The sequence below is a fragment of the Panthera leo genome, chromosome B4 (assembly GCF_018350215.1).
Source record: "Panthera leo isolate Ple1 chromosome B4, P.leo_Ple1_pat1.1, whole genome shotgun sequence".
Lineage (NCBI taxonomy): Eukaryota > Metazoa > Chordata > Mammalia > Carnivora > Felidae > Panthera > Panthera leo.
The window spans coordinates 48,015,234-48,032,527 of NC_056685.1; the positions used below are offsets into that span (position 1 = coordinate 48,015,234).

At 39.3% G+C, this 17,294-nt stretch overlaps 1 protein-coding gene across 2 annotated transcripts; it reads right to left on the minus strand.

Moving 5' to 3' along the window:
• Nucleotides 1-2,064: 2,064 nt before the first annotated feature.
• On the minus strand, nt 2,065-16,156 carry ART4 (ADP-ribosyltransferase 4 (inactive) (Dombrock blood group)). 2 transcript variants are annotated; one of them, XM_042945875.1, is made up of 3 exons: nt 15,344-16,156; nt 12,852-13,560; nt 2,065-5,142 (listed from the first exon to the last, which is right to left on the minus strand). In XM_042945875.1, the coding sequence occupies exons 1-3, from the start codon at nt 15,527-15,529 to the stop codon at nt 5,051-5,053; spliced, it is 987 nt and encodes a 328-aa protein (XP_042801809.1). In that variant the 5' UTR covers nt 15,530-16,156; the 3' UTR covers nt 2,065-5,050. The 2 variants fall into 2 exon arrangements, with proteins under 2 accessions (XP_042801809.1, XP_042801810.1); XM_042945876.1 differs by having other exon boundaries at nt 15,311-15,393.
• Between the last annotated feature and the right edge of the window lie 1,138 nt (nt 16,157-17,294).

Here is a 17,294-nt window from a genome sequence, read left to right on the forward strand (position 1 = left end):
GAAGACTGAAACACTTGTAGGATTTCTGAGATGTGCTTTTATGGGGGAAGAAAAGTTAGACAAGTCCCTTTGCCTACCAGAAAGTCTTTGACGCTCATTCAGTGGGAAGAAGCATATGCTTTCAACATTGCCATATTCTACATGAACCTAGTAAGAACTTCACTGAGAATAAGAAAAGCAATTAGTAACTTGAGTTCTTTAAAAAAATTTTTTTTTAATGTTTTATTTATTTTTGAGAGCAAGAGAGAGTATGAGCGGGGGAGGGGCAGAGAGCGAGGGAGACACAGGATCTGAAACAGGCTCTAGGCTCTGGGCTGTCAGTGCAGAGCCCGACGCAGGGCTCGAACTCACAGACCTTGAGATCATGACCTGAGCCGAAGTCCGACACTTAACCGACTGAGGCACCCAGGCGCCCCAGTAATTTTAGTTCTTTATTGGAACTTTTTTTCTGAGAATACCTAAGTTTTTTCCTCGTGTAAACATTTTCTCATCTGAAGCTTTAAGTCTCATTTTCTTCTTTAAAGAGAAAACATATTTCCCTATACTTAAAAAAAGTCTGCAGCATGAGAAACTAAAAGGGAAAGAGATGGTGGGCATTTGATGGAGGGGGGAAGATGGCACTCAGTTTGTGTACTTTTTAGCCTGCGATGCAGTCACTTCCACCGAGGTTCCCAGGTCACCTCCTCAGTCATGGCTACTTTGAAGTTGCACTTTTGCTAACCTGAGTCAGGAGCTCAGCTCCAAAGCCAAGGCTGTCATTGGAATCACCACTATAATTTTAAAGTAGGAATCTCTTCCTTGCTCCCTAACAATAAGACCTTCCAAACGTCCTGTGGCAAGGGCCACAGGGATTTTGACCATTTCCAGGGTTTAGAGGGTTTGCAAAAAGGATGAGTTTCATTACATGGAGTCTGCAGTTTCTCTCAGCTCCAATGCTGAAATCTTGTTTGTTTGCAATAGGTATCCATTAATAGCTGTCTTATTTTGAGGACATTCTTGAGCTGATCCATTTCTATCCTGACTTCAAAAATACGCATATATAAATGGGAGGAGGGAGACGTGGTTCTCACTTTGTTACTTTTTCTGAAACTGTGTGTATTCAGGTTTTCACCTGCTTTCTCTTGGTCTTAAGATTGTGTCCCAGGATATTACAACAGCAGGGGGGGGGTCACATGGAAATGAATGGGACAAGGGCCAAGAAAAGTCTTGGGCAGAGTCTTTCTGTGAAATGACTGGAAGAATGACTGGTAGCAGTTCTAGGGAAGTTCTCACCACATGTCAATGGGAACGACAGCTGGTGTCATCCCTTGACCTCAGAGATGGGCAGTGCATCAGTAATAGTGGTTTTCAGATGCTGGTGGCTCCTGTGAGGCTGGCCATCACTGACAGTGCCTCTCACAGATATTCCCCCACCACCCAGGACTGCTAATCTTCCCACATTGATGACTTCTTGGTGGTGGCTGCTTCCCAGCCTGTGGAGATACTGTGTGTGTGTCGGTGGGGAAGCCTCACTCCTTTCAAACCTATTACTCTTGTTTAATGTTTCTCTCAAATTCTTTGTTTTGCGTTCCTCTCATTTTCTATCAGTTCCTCCAGGTTTTGAAAAGCAGCACGGGGAAGACTCACTCGTTTCTACCTCTTATCTAGTCTCAGTCCTCAGGGGCCATGAGCCCAGTGTGAACTAACTGAATGAAGCATAAGTGGGGACAAAAATGTGAACTGCCATAAAGCAAAACAAAATGAAACACATGGGCATTTACTACGAGAAAATAAAGAAAAGAAGGAAGGAAAGAGGAAGGAAGGAAAACAAGGAAGGAAAGTAGGAAGAGAGTCCTGTAATACTTGTAATGCTTTTTTTTCTTCATGTTTTCTCACTTGCCAATGTTTGGTACATGTTGGCATCTCTGAAAGCATCTAATTCAATGAATGTTTGTTGAATTTTACCAAATCAAGATCTGGTTCATAGAGCATAAGTCAATTTGATTCTGATCATGACACAACTCAGGCCAAGAATCCTGGCTCCCCAGGCAAATCAAACTCTACAGAAATTTTCTTTCACTGGCTTTATTATTTTTCAAAGTAATAGCGAACAGAGAAATTCACGACAATCAGATAGGCATATTAGAACACTAAATTATAAAGATAAAAATAAAATAATAGATGAGGCCAGATAACTTTTTGTGTACACAAAAAGGAGAGAAGCATGTTTTATTTTAATAAAAATTACTATAGGAGGTAAATACTATGCAACTTTATAACACCAGCTCTTTTAACAATTCATGTGAATTTGTGCACAGTCAAGCGTCCATTTTATCTTCAAAGGTATCCCGGAAGAAAAAAAAGAGCAGAAATTACAGTGAAATTTTTGAAAGTGATGTCCTAAAATTTCATGAACTTAGACTTTAAATTGATTTAAGTCAACGGTCCACCTCACGGTTTTCTTGCACAAAAACTGTGGACCATAGAGAGAGATCAAGGGAACGTAAACTATGGACATTCATCCTTAACCTACAAATCTACATAATTCAGGGGAATAACTTCTATCTCTGGAGATTTGTTCTATAAAGCAGCGGCAGGATCATAATCCCATAAGTCACAAGCCTGGAGGGCTTCTTAAACATAGGTTCTAAGTTTCTGATTCCATGGATTGGGATCAGGCCCTAGAGCTCACATTTCTAACAAATTCTTAAGGGACACTGATGCTGCAGGTGCTGGAGGCATGTATTAAGAGTCACCTATTTAGAATGTCTTACTCAGAAAACTGATTTCTCATGGAGATCCAGTGCGTTAGACTGCCTTTTTAGCTTGACTGGGTGACTCTTTCCTCTCTGGTCCACATTACAGCTTCACTCTGCCAGACCTACTTCCTGACCCTTACGTACACTGATCATTCCTATATCCTCCGACTCTCTCCTGCTCAGGTGTCTCCTTTCTACCCATCTGAACCCCTTTCTCAAGCCTCATCTCTGATAGAAAGCTGTATCCAACCATAGGTCAGAAGGATCTCATTTTTCTCTAAACTTCAAGTGCTTATTTGTATGCACGATGACACTAAGCACTTGACGCATACCTACACTTACTATCTTCTTCTTCTAACCCCTTGCTCCACTCCCAGTGTTCCAAGGCCTCGTTCAAATCCTGCCTCCTCCCTGAAGCCTTCCTGGCATCTCTTCTTGCTTCAGTTTGAAGGAGTCTCTCTTTTGAACTATCATGAACAGAAGGCTTGATTTCCCCCTTTCTTTTGCTATTTCCTCTGGGACTCGTTTATGTTCTTTTTTTAATTTCTCCCAAGAGATTGTAAACTCATGGAAGATCTGGCCTACGACATTCAACTTTTAATCCCCAAAGTGTTTTGTACATAGTATGGTTCAATAAGTGCATTTATGTGGCACAGAAAAAAAAAATTATATATGCAAGATGTTGGAAGGCTTTTCTATTGCTTCACTGAGGCTCACAGCAAAGCTTCTTCCCAGAGTCAGGCCTGCGGGACTCTACTCAGTAGCCACTAAACTGCCGAGGTCCCTGGGCAATAAATCAGGAATATTGTGTTTATGGAAATTTTATCCTTGCTTTATTAGGTATAGAGACCAATGTAAGCTAGGTGACAGAGATGCGCTTGGCCCTATTCTCAAAATTCCGTGTAAAGTATTAGATGCCTGAATTCTCTACCAGCTGATTTTAGGCTAATTCTTCACTGAGTCTCTTCTCTCATGGCACGGTCCTTTTAGAAAGTTCTCCTGGGGTCAGTTAAGCTGATTTTACTTTCATTGTTTCTTACTCAAATCTCAGAGGGGCTAAGTAGCATGGACTTTCAAAATTCAAAGGTGTAGAGCTAGCCCTCACTTTCACTCCATTTAGCCCAATACTAAGGTCTTTGGAAATCCGCTGAAACAACCCCATTGCCCCACTCGTATTGTATACTACTGAGGTGAGTTGGAGAACATTCCCAGCTGTGAAGTTCGATGATTTATACTCCCTTTCACTTAATTATTGTCACATAGTGGCGACTCAATGTATCTTTGATATGTGCTTGGTTATCAGACTTTTTTTCTCCTACATCTTCTCCTTTATCTCCACACACATCTACATACATCCCTAATAAATGTACTTAAATTTTTGATGCTGACTTAAAATCCAATTTGCCATAAAGTTCTTTCTGAATTACTATATGAATTTAAATTCTCACTTCTGTAATGTTTTAGAAACACGTGCAGCACCCCACTACTGGCAGTGAATGAATGAGATTTCACTAACATCTTGTATTAACTTTCCTTTTATTTCTCAAGTTTTCATATTTCCTCCTATCTAAGACTATATTGGTTTGGTCCGAATGCTGATAAAATTTTCACACTTTAGTTAAGTCTCTGGACTTCAAAGCTTTTCCATCTGATGAAGAATTTGGTCTCTGCTTTCGAACTCAAGCTTCTCTGGTTTGTTCCTATTTAGGATTGCTAAAAAAAAAATAATGGAGAATCCTTGTATTCATGATTCCTTTAATTGCTTAAGGTAGTATATTCAATTCAAATTATTTATGCAAATATAATATTTATTGATTTCTGTAATAAAAAAAGCCCAGGAGTCCACTTGCAGGCACAATTGGATCTAAGGGCTCATTTACTCTCATCAAAATGGTTTCTTTTCATTCCTCAATTCTTCCTTCATTGTGTTCGCTCCATTCTCAAGGAGATAGAGTCTTCCCTGCTGGTGGCAAGATAGCTGCTTAGTAGCTCCAGGCTCCTACTCACTCTGCTTTCATTAATCTTCACTCAAAAAAAAAAAAAAAAGGCTCCCACCCCACTGCCAATCCTGATGCCAAAAAATTACCATGATTGTATCTCACTGGCTCTGGCTGGGTCCTTTTCTATTTCAGTATGAATCTCTGTGTCCACGGAGAAGAAATATACGGAGTTACAGGTCCACTCACAGGCAGCGGGCTGGGCCAGCTCTGTGTCAGTTGGTGACTGGGCAGAGTGATTCCCCAAGGGTATTCAGGGTGCCCTGGCTGGCGTCAAGCAAAAGGGCACAGAGAAAGCAAAACCACAAGGTTCCTTTATACTCTACTTTTAGAAGAGATGACGACACTGGTCAAGAAGGAGAGAGAAGCAATAACCATGGGAGCTGGGTTGTACTTTTTGCTGGAAGCTGTAAAAACAAACACAAAGTTAGAGATGTTTTAGGTGGCAGAGAATTTTTTTTTTAATGACCTCATTTCTCCTTTGATTCACTTTTTTTTTTAAGTTAGAAAATTCCTAATAAAAGTATTTTAAGTTGGCTACTTAAAAAAATATTCTTTTAGATATTTTCTAACAGAACTCAGCTTGTTTATTTTGCAGATGATGAAACAGGCACCAAGAAGTTCAGATATTTACTGCAGGTTACCCAGCTAGTAGGTATTTGAGATCTCCTGATTTGCCACCCTTATTATCATCAGCAGCACTCTCCCCATCACCCTTACCCCCATCTAATTACCATCAGCTTCGTCATCATTATGAAAGCTAACATTGATTAAACAACTCATTCTGTGCTATGATCTATTTTAAGCACTTGCTATAGATGAACTCATGTAATCCTCACAGGAAATCTACGCAGTGTTTATTCTCCATTATCCCCATTTTTCAGTTGGTAAAATGGTGACACAAAATGTGGAGACATTTACCAAGCATCACACATCTTTTTAACCACTATATTGTTTCTCCATACTTTGCATGTCCATTTTTTAATTACAAAGTGGGCCAAGGGTATTGACACAATCTTGCTTGGTGTGTGGTATGTGTGTGTGTGTGTGTGTGTGTGTGTGTGTGTGTGTGTACTGCCTACACATGCATGCTCTTCACAGGAAGTATGGGGAAGGTTAGCAGGCAGTTAGATGTGGCTCATGGAAGCAAGACTGGAATACAAGAAACTATGTCAGGTATCACTACTAATTGGGAATTTAATGGGATGAAGATATAGAATGAGTTGGAAGATGGAAACCTTTAAAAAAGGCTCTAGATAAAGAGTGGAATCACCTTTTTAACCAGCCTTCACTGATTATTTAGAGTAGAAAAGATGTTTAGGGTAGGAAGACTTTCAGCTCTGTGATTGCCTATTTAAACATCTCATTTGATAGGATGACCCGATGATGGAGAAATATTTTTCCACTACTTTCACATAATAATGTGTAAAATCCTTTGAGTTTCCTGAAATTTCTTGGAATTCTATATATGCAAACGATATTTAAAACCCCAATTTTCACCAATAAGAGTAGACACGGAGAGTTAATAGTGGGTACAGATTTCTAAGCTTTTGCCAAACTTTGTGTAAAACTATATTAATCTGAACTCTCACAGGGACCTTGGAACCATTAATACCACTGTCGCAGGTTATTCATTATTCACTTCTTGTTTTGTTTTCTCTTCATTCAGGCTGAGGTCCCAAGGACCTCTGACCCTGCCTTTCCTCACTTTTTAACGGGATGAGATTCTACTGAAGAATTATCAGAAAATATTGATTGACAGCAAACCAATATAGCTGGTTTAAACTATGGTTATTGGAAGGAATTAGCTTTGGTCTTGAAGCTTTGCCCCTAGCCTACCTTTACCATGGTAGTCACTTTCACTGGGCCCCAGTTTTCTCATCTGTAAAATGAGAGCACCTCGAGGTTTTTGGAAATACTCGGATCACTGTCATTCCACTTTGTTTCACGGCTATTACAATGAGGCTCAAAGAAGTGACAGACATACAGATATTACTATTTTGAATCATACTCATCCTTCAAACCACCTATTAAGCCCCTTTCATAATAACCAGGATATTAAAAAAGCTTACTTTAATTTTATTTTCTCAGCTAAAGTAACTTTTCTTTCCTCTTTTGTTCCTTTTTTCTCTACCTTTCTTACAGTCATTAAGTTTCTACCTCACACTTTATTATTTTTTTGCACAGACAATATCTTTATTTAGGAGAATAAATGAAAAACATCTGTGAATTAAATTCAATGCAATCTACAAAATCTTTCATTTAAGGATAACTCACATTAAATTGACTTTTGTATTTGTTTTTACTTTTCTTCTAGACTATCTATTTAATACTTTGTGTTCCCTCTGTCCCTAGTAGAGTATTTTTCAAATTGGAGTTTGTGATGCATTAATGCCTTGTCATGACCATCACGCTTTAATAATGTCATAAAATGGGTTAGAATAAAAAACACTCTAGTTAAACGGCATGCAAAATGGTAACTGATTGTTGTGTGTGTGTGTGTGTGTGTGTGTGTGTGTGTGTGTGTGTGTGTTTGTAATTTATGTGTATGCAAAGTGAGTTATAATCTAGTCACAGTCACAGAGCATTAAGGTTCTTAGTAATATTTTTGAACAGCAAATAAATCTCCTGAAAATACTCTATAGAGAAAACTGTCATGGGCTTTTTGTCATAAGGCATGGGAAAAAGTTGTACTTTTGTCATTTGTAAGCTGAATGATCTCACATAAGCCATTTAACCTCTCTAAACCTCAGTATTCACATCAGTACAGTGGGGTCAGTAACCCAATGTACAGGGTGGTGGTAAGAATTAAACAGATAATGTGTGTGAAAACCTTTTGTAAATGAAATTGCTACATAAATATCATTTTACTAGTGACTTATAACCTCAATTTGGTCATCTATACCTTAGGGTATACAGCCTGGGGACAACATATGATTATTATACCTTTTATTTAATGAATTCTGAATCTGCGAATTATACCAGATTGTTCAGAAAGAGTCAATCCCTTGAAAAAAACAGAAAAAGCTAAAACTGATATACAGCGTATCTAGGTAATCTGGTATTTGGAGCCGAATGCTATCTATAGCTCGTTTCTGTCAAAATGCAGAGATTAATGAGTGTCATTATTTTAGAGTTAGCTAGGAAAAAGTTGGCACTCAAACAATGGTAAGCATTGTTTCTTCCGCCTCTTCTTTTGTTTTATTTTTAACTCTCAATGTCACTGAAGCACACATTTGTGCCATTAAACTATTATTCCACTTCCATGTGCAAAGTACTTTGCAGAGTTTTTCAATTGTGTTTGAGAGAGTGGATACCAAGTACTACCACAACGTTCCCTCTTGCCCCATTTTATGAATAAAGAAACAGGCTGATAGGCTGTCATTTGCACAAGGCCACGTAGCTATTAACATATGTCCAGCCCATCCTGGCTCCAAAGTCTTCTCTTTCCACCATGCTGTGGTGGTTTCCACCATCCCAGGTTCATTCAGTTACTCATTGTTTCATGCATTCGGGTGAGATAGACACTATCCTTCGAGAGTAATGTGATATCACAAATTGGGAAAACTTGTTTGAGATAAAGCCCAGAGTCAAAGAACACAGGAAACAGGAAGTTAATAAAATAAATAGTATGTAACAGTAATAGTAGCTGAAAGTTTGGAGTACTTACTAGCATCAGGTATTGTGCTAAGAGCTTTTACATGCATAAGTCATTTTATACTCACTAGAATCTTATAAGGTAGGTTTTTATTAAAATTTTCCCCTGTGTTACATATAAAGAAATGGAAGCACGGAAGAACTAAGCCATTTGTCCATGTCCTTACTGCTAGTAACTGGCAAAGTTAACATGTAAAACCAGGCTTGCTACAAACAATTGACTGTATTTTTTTCTAGAAACATGCTTAAGAATGTTGATTATGTGAAACATTTTAACAAATAAATCCTTCCTTGTGAATCCAATGATATAGAACAGAGCATGTATTTGTGTGTGTACAGATTTTTGGCACGGATTATTTTCTTGAACAAAGCAACATTTAAGGACAAATAACTGACATAACATATTTCGAATGTTTCAGTGAGCATCAAAACATCTGTTCCTATGGTAACCAGTATAGGTCATATGAGGGGTGAAAGAAGAATTAGAAGGGAGAGCTGTTAGTTTAGAATGTCTTAAATGATTTGTCTTTTTCAAATTGACTCGCTTAAATATATTATGCTACCAATTTGACCTGTTGACTCTCTGAAGGCGACAGATTCCTGGGTGCTCTTTGAACTTGGGAATTGTAGTTACAAGTTAACAGAACCAATTTTGAAATAAATTGAAGGACTGAAGAAGCTATGCTCTCTAATCTACTGTCTTTTCATTGGGAGAATTATGGTGTCCTGGCTGACCAATTTAAATTTTTTTTTTTTTTTTTTACGTTTATTTATTTTGGGACAGAGAGAGACAGAGCAGGAACGGGGGAAGGGCAGAGAGAGAGGGAGACACAGAATCGGAAGCAGGCTCCAGGCTCTGAGCCATCAGCCCAGAGCCCGACGGGGGGCTCAAACCCACGGACCGCGAGATGGTGACCTGAGCTGAAGTCGGACGCTTAACCGACCGAGCCACCCAGGCGCCCCCTGGCTGACCAATTTTAAAGGTCTTCGTGTTGTCTTTCAAATATGTTGTCTGTCAGATTAAGAGGGAACAGGAGAGGAAACAAGTCACTGGCTGAGAGGGAATTGTTGAGACATAAGATAGTTTGTGGCTTCTGCTCAGGAAAAAAATTGAAGGGATAAGAAACAGTTGAGAGGACTCCGGTTTCATGAGGAATTAGATATCAATAGAATACCATCTGTGCATCCCTAGACTGAGGTTGATGGTGAACAATATCAGTTACCTAGAAAAACAGGTCTGGAGAGAGTCCACTGATCTTACTCCCTTCCAGTGAAGGACTCCCAGAAAAGAAAAACACACCGCCACCTTCCTCCTTCCGTTGTTCATGTAGGGATCAATCCAATACTGCTCCAAGATGTTGGGATAAGTGGAGTGTTACTTGTTAGTTAACAGAAATGACTTCAGGAAAGTTTCAGAAATAGCTTACTCATTGAGAAAACAAATACCACTGCAGTGAATGGCTGCAAGCATCGTGAAATTAATCAAACTTTTTTTGTAGTGAGTAGAGATAGGTGGATATTGGTTGTGTTTGTCTCAAGATTAGTCTTTTTGTCCTCAACTAAAGTGTCTGTGCTAACCACCAGCCAATGGCAGCCTTGAGGCTTCCCTCAGTTGGCTTCCCTAAGGGGTTTAGGGAAGGCAGAACCAGAGGATGGAGGAGCCTTCTCTGCAACTTTCAGCCAGAGCCAAAGGAGTCAAAGGAAGAATGGCATCACAGCAGCTTGGGCTTGTTCCTTTCCCTCTTTCAATCTCCCAAATAGTTTTGTAGTTGTGCTGGCTGGGAAGACACTCCAACTCCAGCTCTTGGCCTACCATGTAATGCCTCTGACCAAAACATCACCTTCTATGACCAGTGGTAGTTTCATTCCACCATTTACAATTTCTTCCCAAGACTGCACAGTTGGGGAATTTCTGGGAAAGATTTAGATATAATAACTCACATTGCAAGTGCCCACATTCCAGATCATTTATATTATGGCTACAGCTCCTTAGTTTTTGATTAGGGGTTGAGCTTTCTAGAATATTTTCTCATTCTAGTAAGTATTGAAACTGTTTTTAGTCAATTGTGTTATCTGGTCATCTGACCCAAGGCCCAGGTCATGTAGAGGCATTGAAAGAGAATGCTTCATTTATTCACTTACTTATTCAACAAATACAGATTAAGTACCTCTATGTTCCAGGAGACTAAAATTAATATTGGTTAAGGCTTATTTACCATATACTATATGCTAGGGAATGTAGAAATTCTTTAGTGTTTTATTTTATTTTCCCAAGAGCCCTGTGGGGCTCTGTTATGATGCTCCTTACATAGCTGAAGAAACATAGGGAGTTTAAGCAACTGGATTGAGAACACAGCTAAAACATAGTACCAGTTGGACAGGAATTTAGACAGAGTGGATCTGGGGTCCAAGCGCCTGGATTCCATGCCATGCTGTTAAATACTATGTAGTCATATCCTGGCTCACAAAAAGCTTACAGAGCAGTACAAGATTATTGATTCCCTTAAGTATGATTTGTGATTCCAAAGATCCAGTCAAGACCAACTAAGCTTCCAGAATCTAGTGATATGCATGGCTACTCCAGCTAAGCCTTAACTCAAAGTTGTGCTTGAGTTGTTTCCTGACAGGAAAGCAAGGGTCATTAATTTGGTGTGGAGGGTCTTGAAACACCTTTTCTTTGAGACTTAGAGAGAAGAGAGTATGGGTAATTGTTTCTATTACATTCTCCTTTTTCTCAGTTTCCTGAAAGCTACAAACATCATGAAATTAATACATTTTTTTGGTAATAAGTAGAGATAGGTGGATATTGGTTGTGTCAATGCCCTACAACTTTTTACTTAATATATTTTATTGTGCTCATCAACCTTGTAGAAAAATTTTTCTGTCTCAACTTCATCATGATGAGGATGAAGCAACCGTGTCATAGTCAAGTATAGTTCCAAAGAATCCTGGAAACTGGCTATGAATGTTCTCATTTATTATCAAAATCTCACTGTTTTCTTCATACTCTAGTGTTTCATATTCTCCTCTGCAAACACTAATCTCTTGGTCTGTGGAACAGATACTCATTTCACGCATAGTACTGCCTACCACACTTCCAAGGAGAGGCAGGAGGAGATTAAAGTATTGATAGGTCACCTCTCCTCTGGTCTGTGTTTGCAGATAGCACCAGAGTGAGCAGGCCCAAGACTTCAGCGTGGATGATAGTTTCAAGATCTTTGTAACACTGTAGCCCCAAAATTTTGAGAAACGCTGACAGCCTGAATTACTAACAGTACCGATAGTGATGGAGTAGAGAAAGATTCAGGGATATTTCAAAGGTAGACACTGCAGTTGTGTGAGTGGGAATGAGTGCACAGGTGGATAAGGACGGTCTCCCTTCTGAATCAAACAGGGCACAGCACTTGCTACAGAAGTACCCTTTTGTGCAGTGACTGTGGCTGGCAACATACAGGGATGGAAAGGAGTCAGCTATGTATTTTTCTAAAAAAGGCCTTAACATATATTTTTGTTTCATGATGTCTCCAATTCCTCCTGCTTCAGTTCATTTTTTTTCATGGTATCATCAGAGCTCTTGCTCAAATACTGCTCTAATCGATGTTCCATTCCTTAAAAACTTCCAATGACTTCCCATTATCTATAGCATGAAATTTGAAAAGTCCTCAGCATAGAATACAAGAGTTTTAATGGTCTAGCTCATCTGAATCTTCCCACTCCAATCAATCCCGTATTCCCTTTCTACTCTTCCTATGTCCTACACCTCCTACATTCCAACCATCCAGAATTGTGGAGATTCCCTAAAAGCACCAGCTATTTGAAATCTGTGATTCAGCATATGCTGTTTTCTGCTTGCAATGGCTTTTCCTCTCTTCTTTCACTGAAAACCCCCATTCCTACTTCAAGTCCCATGTGGTCCTCTATTCTGAAGCCTTTCTTACTTTCTCCAGAGACAATGAATAGCTTCCTGCATAGGGAAGCCACAGCCGTTGCTTAAACATCTGGTGTGTTGCTTAGTGCTTTTGAGTGTGGACAGTTGTTCATATTTCCATTTCTCATTAGACTAAAAATCTCCCTAGGATAATGATCTTGCTTGATTCATTTCACATTGCCTGGGGTCTCCCATCCCAGTTCCTGGAACATAGAAGATAGTTAATAGATAAGAGTGAATGAATAAATCATGCTTCCTGCTTTACTTTCAAAACTCCTTATTCCTGTGTCTACAATGCACTGCAGAAATACATTTTTTTTTTCTAGAGGTAGTTTAGCAGAAAGAAGAGAAGGGAAACCAAGAAATAAGGCAGGTTATCTCTAATCTGTCAGTTCCACCATCCCTGAAGGCCAGTTTCCATGGTTTTGGCCTTTCCCTCAACAAGCTTACCCAGAAAAATAACTTTTGTAAAAGAACAGTGGTCTGTGATCCTGATTAGAGTGGATTCAATTTAGATCAATAATATAATACCTTTTAGTAGCTGACAGTTATATGTGCTCTGGTTCCCAGCTGACTGCAATTGCAACCAATTTCCTCTTGGGTTGTAGCTCATATTTACAACTTTGAACAACTCATAGGGAGGGACCAGGACCTCCTTCTTGACAGAGACTTCTTCTACAGGTGCACCCAGACAGGTGAATATGGTAAATAGAGTTTGATTTTCAGACTGCTGTGTGTCTTCTTTTCGGAGGGAGGTGGAGAGGAATTGGCCAAATCTGATGGTGGCACCTCTGTAGGCTTCCAGATTGATACCCTTCATCTCATGATGCACCTCATAACACAATGAGTTATTCTTCCCGACTATCTCTTTCCTTAGCAGCTGGATTGCTGAGGTCAGGTAGTAGTGTAGGTATTTGAAATGGAATGAATGTTCATACTGCCGTGGAGTCCTAGTAGCACTGGCCATGGCTCTGATGAAGTCTGTGCGAATGCTATTGTTTGATGTATAAACTGAGATGGCCACAGCATGCATAATATTAATGTTCTTGGGGAGAACTTTTGCTTGGTTGAACCAGGTTAAATAGGCATTACTCCAGACCCTGTAGTAATTTCTACGTGTTTCTATTTCTTTTGTGAAATAATCCCCTTGACTTAGCTTCTCCATGACCTGCTGGCTGCATCCTTGGTACTGATCATCAAAGGAATTTGGTGCCAAGTCAAAGTTGATGTTAATGGCAACCTATAAGAAAAGAAAAATATTGATTTTAACCATTCATATCAGATGGTAGGTGTGGTGGCTGACTTGCTATACTCCATAAATCCAAGTCTTTGCTTCAAAACTTATTTGCTGAAGTAAGTTTCACTCATATTCATTACACACTGCCCCAGTACGCCCTGCATCAGTGACCTGTGTTAGAGATTGAATTTGGGTTGATAAATATTACTAAAAGCTCAAAAAACCCTCATCTCCTCAGGGAGGAAGTGACCCTTCTTGTGTAACCAAAAACAGTATTTTTGCACAGGGAGTACTTTGAAGAAAAAAATTGTAATCTTAAAGTTTATGTGTACCTTCTGTTTCCCCTGTCGATTCCCTCCACATTCTCTCATGGGTGTTAAGAAATATCTTTGTAGGTGAATACTTAAAACCTATATTAAGTCTTTGAACTTTATTTAAGAAAAACCTTCAGTGATGAGTAATGTTGGGTTCTCCCAAGGGGGCCCCAGTATATAACAGCCCTCTTTTCTGACCAATTGAAAAAATTGAAGGGGGTGGGAAAGCATATATGAAGGTTAAAATAACATCTTTACCACTGAACTGTTGGGGCACACATCTTTAGGTCTGATGGAAAGTAGATTTGCTAAGAGTAAACCTCAGAATGAGGCAGACCTGCCTACTTAGCTGTAGACAGTGTTGGACTGTGGTCCTGCCCAAAGTAAGATTCTGGTCATGGAGGTACACGGAGCTCATGCCCTTTGCCATCAGGCTAACTCCCAGGAAGAAGAGCAGACTCAAACTCAGAATACCCAGTTATTAATCCTAATGTTACCAATCAAGTAAATTTGCCCAGCTCCAGAGGAGTAGTACAGTGGTCAGGAGTGTGCCGAAGATAGTTCCTCCTCTTAGGAGACAGGAGTGGGAAAAAGACATTTTCTCATTGGTAGTCAATAGAATGTTACTTATTAATATCTAGTCCATATTAAACTGAGGTTAGAGATTTGAATACAAATTCATTAAGCATCATCAGTCCATATTTTTTAGAGCCCTATTTTCAATTATCCAAATTCCAAGATGTTTTCTTCTTGGCAAAGAAACTGTGCTTTTCTAATAGACAGTACTCATTATATTAGGAGATAGGATTCCATCCAGTCAATGTCAAAGATGTTGCAGCTAACACTCAAAAACATACCATTTGGTGTTTTTACTGTTATTTATGATGAAAAGATGTTTAGTTGTATGTAAAATGGAACAGACTTTTAAGACTGCTTAATGATTTTAACCAATAGCTCTTTACGGAAGATTTACAAATAGTTCTACAGAATCTATTTATGCCAAAAGAAGCCAAAATCAATAATATCATGTTCTGTTCAATCTTGTAAGCTCTAAAAACTTTACTATATTACTCAATCTCAAATATGTACTTTGTTATCTCTTAACAGTAGATTATTTTTCCTTATGCAGAACTTTATAATACTTCTTGTGACTTGATCCATATGACACAGTCTAAAGTCAAATAGGCTATTTTGCACCACTTGTCCTACAGAAGCAGTGTTTCACTTAAGTTTTATGGAGAATCAAGAAAATAACACTATGCCCCTAGCTTCCATAATGCCAAATTTATAAACTCTAAAGAATTCCACAATTGTTGATCATTGTTTTCAACCCCCTTCACTAAGCATTATTTGTTAAAATGTCTGAAAGAACTTAGAACCAAGTGACTAAAGGTCATTTAAAGGTTGTCACCAGGAAAGTGCCCCACCGGAGCACTCACCATAAAGAAATCTCCTCTTCAATTGTGCCCTACCTCAGAACTCCAGGACGGTGTCTGCAAGGCAGAGAACAGCATCAGGAGAGGAAGCTGCTTTGGAAGGAGCCAGATTCTCAGCACAGGGGCTGTAGGAGTAGTTGGGAAAAGAGTCCTCCTGCATCTGTTGGTCAATGGATGGTATTTGTTTGTGTTAAAAGTACTTCTTTGCTGTTGCGGCTTCATCCTGAAACGAGTGTTCAGTGTTCCCCTTTGGGAACCTTCCTTGTTCACATCTTGTTGATGACTACCAGCCAGCAGTTTTCTGAGGGAAGAGATCAACTCCAACTTACTTGCAGAGCTGATATTTCTGTGAAAAAGCCAGATCTGTGCACCAAAAAAGGGATTCTAAAGTGAACTTGTTAAGTTTCCCATTAAAAAAAAAAAATCCCTTATCTAGTCTGTGTGGGGGGAATTCCAAAGGCCTGTTAAAGGTCAGGCTCAGCAGCTCAACCTTAACTTTCTCAGGAAGACAGGAAAAGGCACAAGCTGTACAGTGTCTGGGGCCAAGCGACATTATCTTGAGCTGCAGGGTTTCATCGCGAGTGATATGATTGGCTCCCACAGGTTGCTGGAAAGATGCCACCTCAAGGTGGGTCTATGTCAGGTACATTTGGTGCCGCTGATAGGCCGCCCCTGCCCAGAAGGGGCTGATAAGAAGCAGCACACCTTTTAGGGTGAGTGTCAAAAAGAAGGCTCTCATTGCTGCTTTCCCACGATAGCCTTGAAACTCTCTAATCCAGAAACTATTCCTGTGGGGGTCACAGCTCTTCTGTTTTTCTCTTCTGAAGGCATCAGATCCTCTATCCACACTATTTCAGTCTATAGTGAATCCTACTGACTACTGTCAGAAGACAGCCTCTGAACAGCTGACATCAATCAAAAGCAGGGTCCAGTGTGCTAAGTTAATGCAGCACAAGTGTTCTGTTAGACACTCTCTCTCAGGCACTTCCCTTTCTAGTTTGAACATCTTTCATCTGTTCCCAATCATTGGGATAATTGTTTTTCTTGCAAATCTTTCCCATTAACACTTCCCATTTCACTATTTAACTGTGAAGAGAGACTAAATCTTGTTCTTAGAAATTCTGGTATTTTGGGGGGTGACTGTGTGGCCCAGTCTGTTAAGTGTCTGACTTTGGATCAGGTTATGATCTTACAGTTCATGAGTTTGAGCCCCGCATTGGGCTCTGTGCTGACAGCTCAGAGCCTGGAACCTGCTTTGGATTCTGTGTCTCCCTTTCTCTCTGCCCTTCTCCCATGCACGCTCTGTCTCTCTCTCTCTCAAAAATAAATAAACACTAAAAAACCCGTGAAATTATGGTATTCTTTTCAGCATCCTAAAATAGTTTGTAATCTAAATTTTCTGATGATCACAGCAGTTCTGTCTCATGACAGAAGTTCAGAGTATTCACACAAGTATAAAAGGGGATACAAAATTACCCATAACCTATCACCTGGACAAGGGTACTATTTAGATTTAGATTTTGGTATTACACAACACACACACACACACACACACACACACACACACACACACATTTAGGACTAAATTAATATAGTATGCAATTTTCATACTGTTTTTTCCCTTAACATTTTTAATGTAAGCACATCTCCCTATAGTTTAATAACTATTGAAAACATGACTTTTTTTTTTTTTATAGCTGCACAGTATTCCACCATAGGTGCTACAATGCAATGAAATATGGAATGGATCCATGCATCCATCTCAGAAACAGATTGATCAATGAATAGAACATAATAGTACCTCCCTTATCCAACGCTTTGACCTGTTTTTATTTCTTACAACATCTTCTGGCCCTGAGAAATCAATTAAATAAATAAATAAATAAATAAATAAATAAATACAATTATCATTATTTGTGCCAAGGTTTATTGAATAAATATCTTATATTTAGCTTGCGTTCAACTTTGTGCTATTATAAGCAATGAT